The sequence below is a fragment of the Piliocolobus tephrosceles genome, chromosome 13 (assembly GCF_002776525.5).
Source record: "Piliocolobus tephrosceles isolate RC106 chromosome 13, ASM277652v3, whole genome shotgun sequence".
NCBI lineage: Eukaryota > Metazoa > Chordata > Mammalia > Primates > Cercopithecidae > Piliocolobus > Piliocolobus tephrosceles.
In genome coordinates, this window is record NC_045446.1 from 94,835,826 (window position 1) to 94,849,772 (window position 13,947).

The 13,947-nt window shown below is 36.7% G+C and overlaps 1 protein-coding gene across 1 annotated transcript in view; it reads right to left on the minus strand.

Moving 5' to 3' along the window:
* The window catches only part of LOC111540083 (caspase-5), a 30,117-nt gene that overhangs the window by 9,871 nt on the left and 6,299 nt on the right, over positions 1–13,947 (minus strand). The window contains exons 2-6 of the mRNA XM_031933833.1: positions 11,616–11,868; positions 9,909–10,160; positions 2,946–3,055; positions 1,657–1,830; positions 7–109 (exon numbers count right to left, since the gene is read on the minus strand). Coding sequence (XP_031789693.1) covers positions 7–109; positions 1,657–1,830; positions 2,946–3,055; positions 9,909–10,160; positions 11,616–11,694 — 718 coding nt within the window. The 5' untranslated portion in view covers positions 11,695–11,868. The remainder of the gene's footprint in view (positions 1–6; positions 110–1,656; positions 1,831–2,945; positions 3,056–9,908; positions 10,161–11,615; positions 11,869–13,947) is intronic.

Genomic DNA, 13,947 nt, shown 5'->3' on the forward strand with positions numbered 1-13,947 from the left:
TTCCGCAGATTCCCTCCAGGATGCCATGAGACATGAGCACCAGGAACATGCTGTCGGAGGACTTGTGCTCTGGTCGGGCAGCAAATGCCCTCAGCACTGACTCCATATCCTGTAAAAGAGCAATGTCTAACTTCAGTCAGGGAAGCATCACAATGAAAGGACGTCCTAGATTTACCATGAGCGAAACAAGTAAAATATGTGACATCTGGGTCACGGTGCTTCACATAGTGCTTACTCAGTCATGGCAGCTGTTTTATGTTTTTGTTTTTTTGGTTTTTTTCCTTCGTAGCGGGGCTGTGGGTTCCTACTTTTTCTGACACACCATGCACTGTCTTCTTAATATACTGTATATTTTTATATGTTACTTATATTACTTTTTTAAAATCTCAATCTTGTCTCTCCTTTCCTAACAAGAGTCATGTGTTATAAATGCATCACACCACTGTCCTTGTAAAATCCAATGTACGTTGCTTAGAATAAAATCAATCTGATTGCCTGACCATTCTCACCCTTACATTGTCTGTTCTGCTTCAATCTCTAGTCATACTGGTCTTCTCTTGTGCCTCACATGTGCCAGTTTCATTTTCAGCTCAGCTCTTTCACAGGTAGCTCCTCCTACTTGGAAGGCACTGCATTCACATCTTCCCAGAGCCATCTCATTCCTTTTGGTAGTTTAGTCCAACTCCTGTGTTCTCTCCCCACAGAGGCTTTTCAGGACCAACCCAAAAATGTCACACCCCATCCAACATTCCCTCTCATGTTTCCTTTTTGCTTATTTTGGATTCTCTTCTTATTCTTATATAGACATATACACACACTCATTCTCTGAAATTGGTCCGGTTTTGCTTATATTGTGAGATTTTACCTCCACTCTAACCTAGATCCTTGTAAATTTGAAGCTTCTTGTATCATTTACAGACTTATCCACAGCGTCAGGAAAAGCTCTTGGCCCCAAAGTTTGGATTTAATATTTGTTTTAAGAGTGCACTCCTGTGCCGTGTGTGGTGACTCATGCCTGTAATCCCAACACTTTGGGAGATCGAGGTGGGTAGATCACGAGGTCAGGAGACTGAGACCATCTTGGCTAACACGGTGAAACCCCGTTTTTTATTTTATTTTAATCTCTGTTAAAAATACAGAAAATTAGCTGGGCGTGGTGGCATGCACCTTTAGTCCCAGCTACTCGGGAGGCTGAGGCAGGAGAATTGCTTGAACCTGGAAGGTGGATGTTGCAGTGAGTCAAGATCATGCTGCTGCACTCCAGTCTGGGTGACAGAGTAAGACTCCATCTCAAAAAAAAAAAAAAAAAAAAAGTACACTCATGCCAAAAACGCATTACTCTGTGATTTTCTGTGAAATCTTGGGGCTACATTCCAATCACCTGATCTTACTGGAACTCAGTAATAATTGTGAAAATACATGCCAATCATATTTTGTCTAGTTTTATGGAGTTGAGGGTATTTGAGGCTTAGAAGAGACACAGATTTATGTATTCAAAAGTTCAATTTGCTAGTGCATGTGTGCATGTATGCACGCGCACATACACACACGAACCCAGAGGTTGTTAAACCTTGTTGAACTTCTATAAAGCTAACTAATTATTAGAAGAATATATGTTGCCTATGGGTGAGTGTGAGATGGCTTAGGGGTTCTTACCCTGGCTGTGAGATTCTTTTTGTCAACCACATTGTAGTCCAGGCCCTGAAGCAGCTCTTGCATCCCCAGGATGTCAAAGTGAGCCCCAATCCTTGGTGGCAGATGATCAAACTTTATATTACATATGATGAGAGCCAGGCGTTTGCGGTCCTCTCTTTTTTTTATAGGATAGATCTGCAGGAGATGTAGATTAAGCGACTTTGATTACCTGAGTCTCTTTTCAACCTCCATATGCCTCATTATTTTGCTTTTTTCATGCAGCTGCCCCCTCCTCTAAACTCTATCAGAAGACATTGCCTTTCCCTCTCTCTCAAGGGCCCAGACCAAGAACCAGGACATATCTGGAATTATTATTTAACTTTCCTCTCTCTAGAGCCCAGAGCAAGAACCGGGACATATCTGGAATGATCACTCAAGAATCTTGAGGAAACTGAATAATTCCTACCCCCTACCTTCTCCTTTTTCTTCTCCACCTACTCAAACATTTCTTATATTCAGGTTCAAATCAAATTTCATATAAACCAAGAAACATTGTCATTGGCTCCAGTAAAAATGAATATAGCAAATATTCTTTGCCTTCTGTATTATGATTATTTTGGTACTATTTTAAAAACATAAACTTACAATGATTTTCAAGATTTAATTATACTTTTCAAACATATTTTATGTCTAGGCTTTTCAACTAGAGTACGAACAATTACTACTCAGTCATGTTATCTTATAAACATTTTTATTTTTTGGCTATATCTGAAATGGTAGTAAATCCCAAATAGATACAAAAATCAATAAATGATAAAAATGAGGAAGCTACATTTTATCATGGGTTGAAAGAGCATTGGTATCTGTTTGAAGCCATATGAATCCTTGCCTGCTGAGCATCTATCATAAAGGTCACCACTGTCACCATCCCCTCATCATTTACTGCTTTATGTATTTCTGCATTTATGGCTGGTACTGTGGCTCCAGCCTGTAATCCCAGCACTTTGGGAGGTCAAGGCTCATGAAGACAGGATTTGGAGAACAGACTGGGTGACATAGTGAGACTATATCTCTACAAAAAAAAAAAAAAAAAAAATCAGCCTGGCATGGTAGTGTGCATCTGTAGTCCTAACTACTTGGGAGGCTGAGGCTGGAGAAACTCTTGAGCCAATGTGTTCAAGGCAGCAGTCAGCTATGATCACACCATGGCACTCCAGGCTGGGCAACAGAGCAAGACCCCATTTTTTAAAATGTGCATTTGATGAAAGCAATTATTTCTTTTTCCCCATTTCATGCAGAGAGCATGGCACCTCATCATGGTTTTCTTTACACCGTCTCAGGAATTCTTCATGAGGACAAAGTATGAGAGTATTTGTAGATTCTGCTGACTCAGGTGGTCCAGCCTCGATTTGCAGAAGTGCTGTGGGATATCACAAAATATAAATTAAGATCTAAAATTGACACCCTAACATCACAATTAGAAGAACTAGAGACGCAAGAGCAAACACATTCAAAAGCTAGCAGAAGGCAAGGAATGACGACGATCAGAACAGAACTGAAGGAGATAGAAACACAAAAATACCCTTCAAAAAATCAATGAATCCAGGAACTGTTTTTTTGAAAAGATCAACAAAATTGATAGATTGCTAGCAAGACTAATAAAGAAGAAAAGAGAGAAGAATCAAATAGATGCAATAAAAAATGATAAAAGGGATATCACCACCTATCCCACAGAAATACAAACTACCATCAGAGAATACTATAAACACCTCTATGCAAATAAGCTAGAAAATCTAGAAGAAATGGATAAATTCCTGGACACATACACTCTCCCAAGAATAAACCAGGAAGAAGGTGAATCCCTGAAGAGACCAATGACAGGCTCTGAAATTGAGGCAATAATTAATAGCCTACCAACCAAAAAAAGTCCAGGACCAGACAGATGCACAGCTGAATTCTACCAGAAGTACAAGGAGGAGTTGGTACCATTCCTTCTGAAACTATTCCAATCAATAGAAAAAGAGGGAATCCTCCCTAACTCATTTTATGAGCCCAGCATCATCCTGATACCAAAGCCTGGCAGAGACACAACAACAAAAAAAAGAATTTTAGACCAATATCCCTGATGAACATTGATGCAAAAATCCTCAGTAAAATACTGGCAAATCGAATCCAGCAGCACATCAAAAAGCTTATCCACCATGATCAAGTGGGCTTCATCCCTTGGATGCAAGGCTGGTTCAACAAACACAAATCAATAAACATAATCCAGCATATAAACAGAACCAAAGACAAAAACCACATGATTATCTCAACAGATGCAGAAAAAGCCTTCGACAAAATTCAATAGCCCTTCAAACTAAAAACTCTCGATAAATTAGGTATTGATGGAACGTACCTCAAAATAATGAGAGCTATTTATTACAAACCCCAGCCAATATCATACTGAATGGGCAAAAACTGGAAGCATTCCCTTTGAAAACTGGCACAAGACAGGGATGCCCTCTCTTACCACTCCTATTCAACATAGTGTTGGAAGTTCTGGCCAGGGCAATCAGGCAGGAGAAAGAAATAAAGGGTATTCAATTAGGAAATGAGGAACTCAAATTGTCCCTGTTTGCAGTTGACATGAGCGTATATTTAGAAAACCCCATTGTCTCAGCCCAAAATCTCCTTAAGCTGATAAGCAACTTCAGTAAAGTCTCAGGATACAAAATCAATCAGCAAAAATCATAAGCATTCTTATACACCAATAACAGACAGAGCCAAATCATGAGTGAACTCCCATTCACAATAGCTTCAAACAGAATAAAACACCTAGGAATCCAACTTACAAGGGATGTGAAGGACCTCTTCAAGGAGAACTACAAACCACTGCTCAATGAAATAAAAGAGGATACAAACAAATGGAAGAACATTCCATGCTCATGGATAGGAAGAATCAATATCATGAAAATGGCCACACTGCCCAAGGTAATTTATAGATTCAGTGCCATCCCCATTAAGCTACCAATGACTTTCTTCACAGAATTGGAAAAAAAATACTTTCAAGTTCATATGGAAACCAAAAAAGAGCCTGCATTGCCAAGACAATCCTAAGCCAAAAGAACAAAGCTGGAGGCATCACACTACCTGACTTCAAACTATACTACAAGGCTACAGTAACCAAAACAGCATGGTACTGGTACCAAAACAGAGATATAGACCAATGGAACAGAATAGAGCCCTCAGAAATAATACCACACATCTACAGCCATCTGATCTTTGACAACCCTGATAAAAACAAGAAATGGAGAAAGAATTCCCTATTTAATAAATGGTGCTGGGAAAATTGGCTAGCCACATGTAGAAAGCTGAAACTGGATCCCTTCCTTACACCTTATACAAAAATTAATTCAAGATGGATTAGAGACTTAAATGTTAGACCTAAAACCATAGAAACCCTAGAAGAAAACCTAGGCAATACCATTCAGGACATAGGCATGTGCAAGGACTTCATGTCTAAAACACCAAAAACAATGGCAACAAAAGCCAAAATTGACAAATGGGATCCAATTAAACTAAAGAGCTTCTGCACAGCAAAAGAAACTACCATCAGAGTGAACAGGCAACCTACAGAATGGGAGAGAACTTTTGCAATCTACTCATCTGACAAAGGGTTAATATCCAGAACCTACAAAAAACTCAAACAAATTTACAAGAAAAAAACAAACAACCCCATCAAAAAGTGGGCAAAGGATATGAACAGACACTTCTCAAAAGATGACATTTATGCAGCCAACAGACACATGAAAAAATGCTCATCATCACTGGCCATCAGAAAAATGCAGATCAAAACCACAATGAGATACCATCTCATGCCAGTTAGAATGGCAATCATTAAAAAGTCAGGAAACAACAGGTGCTGGAGAGGATGTGGAGAAATAGGAACACTTTTACACTGTTGGTGGGACTGTAAACTAGTTCAACCATTATGGAAGACAGTGTGGCGATTCCTCAAGGATCTAGAACTAGAAATACTATTTGACCCTGCCTTCCCATTACTGGGTATATACCCAAAGGATTATAAATCATGCTATTATAAAGACACATGCATACATATGTTTATTGTGCCACTATTCACAAGAGCAAAGACTTGTAACCAAGCCAAATGTCCATCAATGATAGACTGGATTTTAAAAAAACTGTGGTACATATACACGATGGAATACTGTGCAGTCATAAAAAAGGATGAGTTCATGTCCTTTGTAGGGACGTGGATGCAGCTAGAAACCTCATTTTCCGTAAGCTATCACAAGAACAAAATACCGAATACCTCATGCTCTCACTCATAGGTGAGAATTGAACAATGAGATCACTTGGACACAGGAAGGGGAGCATCACACATTGGGGCCTGTCATGGGGTAGGGGGAGGGAGGAGGGACAGCATTAGGAGATATGCCTAATGTAAACGGTGAGTTAATGAGTGCAGCACCAACATGGCACATGTATACATATGTAAAAAACCTGCACGTTGTGCACATGTACCCTAGAACTTAAAATATAATAATAATAAATAAATAAATAAAATATATATACATATATGTGTATATATATATATAAATTATGGCTTCTGCCCCGTGACCCAATTTATCACCTGAGAACTTTGAGAGAGAGAGAGAAATCTTAGGAAAAAGACTTCTTTGTATGTAGGGATTATAGCTGTACCTAATTTCCAGCTTAAGGAAATGTATTGTGGGAATTCCCTGATAGAGAAAGCAGATCTCCCCCAACCCCACCAAGAAAAAAAATGCAGTTATAGATTCTGATTATTCTGGAGAAAAACTCTTGATGATTTAGAGTTAAATTTGGCTTTTCTACATTCAGAAAAACAGTTTGATTTTTCCAGTGGTTTTACCCTAGGGTACTCATTCATTTATTTGGACTTTCTGCTGTGTCTGGGCAAGAGTGTGCTAATACTTGTCAGAGTGCTATCTATTTGAAATTCAATGTGTGTTCCATGTGCAATATTAAATTTTCTAATATCACATTTACAAAAGGTAAAAATAATTTTAATAATGTATTTATTTAAATAATATATCCAAAATATTATTATTTCAACATGTGTCACTAGCCACAAGTTAAGTACTTAATAGCTACATCTGTCTGGTGGCTACAAAACTGGATGGAACAACATCACATTTTGGAGTGATAGTCCCCTCCTAGTTCACACTATGTACAGATATATGCATACAGCAAACACTTAACAGAATATTGAATTCTGTACCATCCTGGTATTTTTTAAGCAACCTTTATGTTAATTACTAATTTTTCTAGAAGAAATAGGCTTCAGTTATCTTTCAACAAATTGTGAAATCACCTATTTATGAAGAAATGTTGTCTAGTGACAATAGTACTGTGTTCAAGGTCAAAGGGACAAATATTTGTATGAGATTTTGACATAACTCTGGACATCTTGTCTCTAAACTGCTGGAGCAGCCAACACTGTCCAACTCATATTTTATAATGTGAGGCAATAATACATCTCTTTTGGATAAGTTTGCTTCTGAGTAATTCTGATCTATCCCCTTGTGAAATGTAATATTGATCTCTTTTAACCGATATTGTGCGAATAACTGGGAAATTATTAAGCCCTCCTTCTGGAAAAGAAAAAGGAATTTACGTATACAAACTAGAAGAAAAGTTTACTAAGATCTAATAAGAAGAGTTCTTTTCATAAAAGGAATGGATGGGCATATTTTTATGTTTGGTTAAGTGATCCAACCAAGACATAGGAATCATGAGTAAAGTGATAATATTCTGTATAAAATTTGCAATGTTTTGTAATATTTCATGTATTTTTTATATTTCTATCATTTGTTTCTCTTCATTTTTAATAATATTTTAAAGTAAATATCTTGCTAAAGTGTATGATAAAAGCCTGAGTTCTGGGAATACAATAAGTTATAAATGTGTAAGGAAACCAAACCTAAGCATCTATTTTTTTCATAGATTAAACAGTGACAGATGCTTTTTCTTCTCATTTCAGAAAATTCTGCCAATGTGAAGACATCCAGGGTCCTGGGATATTCCTGGTCTGAGGGTAAGTTTTCCTGTTTAAAGGTTTGGAGAACTTCCAACTTAACAGTCGTCGCCTAATGACTTTTATGTGTCTGTGTGTAGAACAGGTGTTTTCCAGTAAAATTAGAAATTAGACAGAAATTCTGTCTTATATCCAGTAGTAGAATTAGTATAAAAATACTATTTTATTACAAAATAGTAAATATTATAGTACAATCTGCTTCCAAAGAGAGTTTCTATTAGCCTGACAGGGCAACAAGAAGTAATATGGAAATCAGGAGTTTAGATAAAAATTTCAATTTGAGTCTTATCTGTTATTTAATGAAACAGGAATCTCTCAGGAATCTGCTCAGGAATCTCTTTACACTGGCACAAGAAAGGGGGTGGTGGAGTGGTACAGGATCAGAAAAGCAATTTCCCACAGTACGTAGGGACTTACATGGTTATCTCTCTGACTAAATCACATCATTGGTATATAGTGTGTGTATGTGTATATATATGTGTGTGTGTGTGTGTGTGTGTGTGTACATATAACAGTTTGTTAAATAACAAACAAATAGCTAGGATTCTTCTTATCCGCATTCCAGAATCCAGTGCTCTGCTGGAAACCCTCAGAATTACAACCATATCCAAAGACCTGCCCAAGGCCTGTACCTCTTCTAATAGCCCAGCCCACCCAGCTTCCTGGTATGCTGGGCTAGTGTACTCAAAGTGTTCTGGGATCGATCTTTCTGGAGAATACAAATGCAGACAGAGTGCAGGGAGCCACTGGACCCCTGCTGCAGGGATTTGCAGCTGCCTCCTTCCTGCCACAGCCTCTGCTGATCAGATAGGATATTTCAGTTTATAGTTTAGTGCTCATCATATATGATATCTGGGATTGCTAAAATCATTTTGAAGCCCTTGTTGCTACAAATATGATTCCTATTTGCTGCATTATCTCTGATTTTTTAAAACGAATATTTTTTCCCCTGCCATTCCAGGTTTGAGGAAAGGGAAAATACTTGCAAAAGACCAGTTTAAATACTAATAAGAATGCATCCTTGCCTAAAATCTTGGACAACTATACTAGCATGTGGTTTCTGTTGAGGGGAAACTTTCCCCATACAGAAGTGGAGTTTATTTTGTATAGTGACGTTTGAACAATTTATGTTGCTTTGTGTTCATGATCATATATGATTATTGGTAAACTGTAGTAGTTCAGGGCTGAAGATTTCAGTTTAAAGTCTATGGCAAATTGAGTCCATCCCTGGGAAACATTGATCTGAGAATATTTAGGCTCTAATAATTCTGATAATTCAATCTGTGTCAAAGGTTTTGAAATGTTATAAAATTTAACATTTTATAGTATTTCCCTGTTCATAATTTTGTAACTCACAGAAATGAGTAAGCATTGGAAAATTCTAATTTGTGATGCCCAAATAATAATTAAGAAAGTACTCTTTATTGCATGCATATACTTCATTTGTTTATTCATCACACATTAATTAGGTATCTGCTATGTGCCAGGATCTCCATTAATTACTCTTATTAATTGGTGAAGAAACCAGTTACATTCTGGTAGCAGAAACTTGGTGCATATTACTTCTTTCTACTGAAGTGGAAAAGGGTTAAAAATGGAGCACATTTATTCTGGAAAATAAAGCATTTAATTTTAGCTGTATTCATTTTGTGATGCCAGTGAAACACTGGAGCAGAATTGTTGAATATGCCACTAGAGCTAAATGAGTCTGGAGCTCAGATGAGAGAGTTATGAGAGCTAATATCTTGGAAGTTGTTGGCATGTGGTGCCTGGCATTACAATGTTTCTAGCTGTAGACAGTCTAGTGAGAAAGTACGGAAATTGTCCACATTTCACAGGTGGTAAGACTGATGATTAGGGAGAATGGAAGGTTAAGAAACTTGCCCGAAGCTGCATAGTTCACATGTGACAGAATCTAAGTTTAGGTTTAAGTATCTCCTACTAAAAAATCTCCCCTATTAACTATTTCTGTGCACAGTCTAAACACAAGGACACAGATTTTTGGCTAATTGGAAGTTTGTTCCCATCCCATAAAAGATAAGGTGGTCCCTAACAGGACGATGACATGTTCACTGAAAATGAGAGTTTAGAAATGAAAGTGTAGGAGGATCACAGATAACACTGCATGGGCCTTGGAGTTGAATATATTCTGGAAAATTTAACATATTTATTGTGTTAGATGCAGCCTTACGTTTTACACTGGTGATCCTTTGGTCCATATTGAGAAGGGTTTGGGTAAACCTTTGATGAGCCACACGATTCTTTCGCATAGAGTCTACCAAGATCAGGGCCTTGTCTTCAATTTTGGCATCGTAATATTTTTTCTTTTCCTCTTCCTTCAATGTCAGAACATCGTGTTTTGCCAAATAATTAAAAACACCATGAAGCATATCTTTGCCCAGGTATTCCAACACCTTAAGTATTTCTTTTTTGCGATTGTCTTCTGTCAGAAAGAGAAAGATCCCTTTAACTATGGGCACAGCTTAAAGAGTTCTGCCCTCACCTAAGACGTAACTCTGTAATATGAAACTCTTCTGAAAATACATTCTATTTTACCTTGTCCCCACGAATAGCACACCCTTGTTTTTGCACCTGCAGAGTTCTCTCACCCATCAAATTCATACCAGACTGTGCTTAGCAATTCATTTCCTCTTAAATTTGTTTCTATAGCTTTTCTTCTCCCTTCTGTGGCATTGGGTGTAATGCTAACTTCCTGGTCACCTCCTGTTTTCATATTTCTCTTTCTCTTGTTCCCAGTTCGTGATGATGATGATTTACCTGAAAGGCACACTCCCAGGACAGTCCATGCTCTTGTCTAGACTGTAAATACTACTAAACTATACAATCTGGCCTCTTTGTTGTATTTAGTTTCCTTGGGGAAAACACCATACCTTTTAATTTGCATTTTTAGCACACATCCTATACCCACATCTTTGTGCTCATTAACATCTTTGTGCTCAAAACGCTTAGAAGTACTTAGCATGCTTGCTGAATACATGACTTAATGACCAAATGGATGACTGCATCTACAGTCCTCATTTTTTAGCATCTTTTCCTCAATCAGAATTTGAAATTGAAAATAATATGACAACCAATCTAGCATGGTGAATTTATGTGACATCAGGTTAATCACTACACCTTAGCTTAATTTGAGATTTTATTGGAAAATACAGATATCAGTGATAAATTGTTGTGCCTGTCCCTCTACTAATTACTGCCAGTCATTGGTAAAGCAACCAGTTGCACTCCGGTGGGAGAAATTTGATATATATTAATTTCTTTTACTAAAATGGAAAGGGGTTAAAGTTGGAAAAAATTTGTTTAGAAGAAAAAGTGTTTAATTCTTAGGTAAAAATTAGTTAAATAAAGCCAATGAAACACTGGAGCAGAATTGTTTAAAATGCATCTAGAGCTAAATGAGTCTAGAGCTCAGAGGAGAGTTCTGGATGACAGCTAACATCTTGGGAGTTGCTGGCATGTTGATGCCTACCAGCACAATGTTTCTAACCTTCCACAGTCTTGTGAGAAAGTACTGAAATTGTCCTCATTTCATAGGTAGTAAGACTGATGATTCGGGAGCAAGAGAAGTTAAGATACATGCAGGAAGCCACATAGATTATTAATGACAGAATCTAGGTTTAGGTTTGAGTATGTCTTACTACGATCCTCTACTATTAATTATTTCCATGCACAGTCTGAACCCAAGGACTCAGCCTTCTAGCCAATTGGAAACTGGATCCCACCCCACAAAAGACAAGGTAGTCCCTGAAAGAAATTTAGTGAAAATGATAGTTTCATAAAGGAAGTATAGGGGGATCACAGAAGTCACTGCATGGGTCTTAGAATTGAGTAGATTCTAAAACATTGGAGATATCCATTGTAAAATATCCAGTCTTACTTTTTACACCGGTCGACTTATGATTCGTAGTAGGTAGGATCTGCACAGATGTTTGTCCAGCCCTGTTGATCTTTAGCATGTGGTTTGTCACGACGAGGGGCCTGTCTTCAATTTTGGCATCACGATGTTTTTTCTTTTCCTCTTCCTTCAATTTGGGAAATCTTTTTTTCACCAAGTTATCTGATGTACTCCGAAGGACACATTTCAACAGAGCTTCTAAATTCTTATGGCGTTTTTTTTTTGCAGCTGTCTTCTGTCAAGAATATAAAGACTCCTTCAAATATGGGCATAGCTTAAAGAGTTTTGCCCTTGCTTTAGACAAAACTCTGTATGTGAAACACCCTTGAAAATACCTTCTGTCTTACCATGTCTTCAACAAATACTCACTATTTCTTTGTACCTGTAGCATTCTCTGGCCCATCAAATTCCTACCAGGCTGTGTTTAACAATTCATTGCCATTTAAGTTTGGTTTTTATAGCTTGTCTTTTTCCTTTCTGCAGCATTGGGCCTAAGGCTAATTTCCTGATCATCCACTCTATTCAGATTTCTCTTTCTCTAGCTCAAAGATCATTTTGATGTACCTGAAATGTGTGCATCCAGGACAGTCCATTCTCTTGTCTAGACTATAAATTATTCCTACTAGATGGTAGGATCTTTCCTTTTCTCTGTATTTAGGTTCCTTGGTGAAATAACTGTATCTTTGAATTTGCATTTTTTAACACACAAGCTATACCCAATAGTGCTAATTAAGAATTTTCTGCTCAAGATGCTTAAAAGTACTTAATCTGCTTACTGAATACGTAAGTAAACATCCAACTTAATCATTCAGTGAGTAAATGCATCTAGATACCTAATTCTTTAGCGTCTTTTTTCAAACCAAAATTTAGAATTGAAAATATTTAACAAATATTATGGTAGATTAATATGACACTGAGTTATTGTATTACTCCTTGGCATAATTCAAATTTTTACCAGGAAATATATATATATACACTTATATATGTATGATATATACATATATATATCAAAGTAATAAATCATTTATTTCAATACAAGAGATATGATTTAAGCAGATTGTATGTGGAAAAGCCAGATATCTCCCCTCTTCTCAGTTAACTCTATGAAGATTGTTATCTAGTTCATCTAAATATAAGGATAGCTTTCACACAAAATACATTTTCTAAAGAAAACATGTCAGGACGTTGAACAAAATCTTGGCCCAGAAGCACCAGACTCATTTTCTAGGTTATCTTGAGTTCGTATGTCAGTAATGAACCAACCATTATTAGAAAGACATACGGAAGTTACAAAACAGGAGAAAAAGTTACCTGATAGCATATAATAAATGTAACATCTCCTATGTATTTTTTGTGATTGAAAATGAATTCATATAAAGCAATGACAATCATCATTATCATTATATCATATGAGTAATTGTCACGATTATTAATAGTATCAGTAATTATCATTATTAAAATGATTTCATAAATCAGTAATTATCATTATTATTAGACTCATAATAAATCAGTAATTATCATTATGCTGAAACAATAAATCAGTAATTATCATTATTATTATTATATCACATCAGTAATTATCATTGTTATTTATAAATCTCTCTTCTAAGTACCTTACAAATAGTAGTATACTGGACTTTCACAATAAACCAGTAGAATATGTATTATTTTATCAATTTTATAAATCATTTAAATAATAGGTTGCCCTAAATTACATGAATTAGGGTTCAAATCCTATTTTTACACCACATTCCATAGAGTTAACCATGACAGGCTTTCAGTAATAATAGTTAATATATGGTGAACCCCCATGAGGTCAAGTGCTTTACTGAACTTTCACAAAAACCCCATGCAAAATGTATATTAAGCTCTTTTATATGGAAAAGGAAACATATACAGATAAGTTACTTAAGAAATTGAGTGTAATCTTGTGAAAAGTAAACAAAGTATATAGTAACTCCGGAGTAGGAACAGAAGTACAAGTTTTCAGAATCCAGAGCCCCAACTCTTAAGTCATCAAACTACATTACATGACAGTTGATGAAGAGCTTCTTAAGAGAACACAGATAAGATGCTTAAGGAATTCAGAAAAGATGAGAAAATTCCAGGAGGAGAGTTTACAGAGGCTTCTTAGAAGACAAGACAAAAACGTTGGTTTTAAATGCTAGGTAGGTGTCGGAACAGAGATGTGAAGATTTGCAAAGAGTACGCAGGTTAGTTTATGGAATGTCTACTCTGTCTGAGTTCTGAAGTTCTGTTTAACTTATTTGCATGCTTAGTAAACTAATATAGTATTGACTGAATGAATATGTGG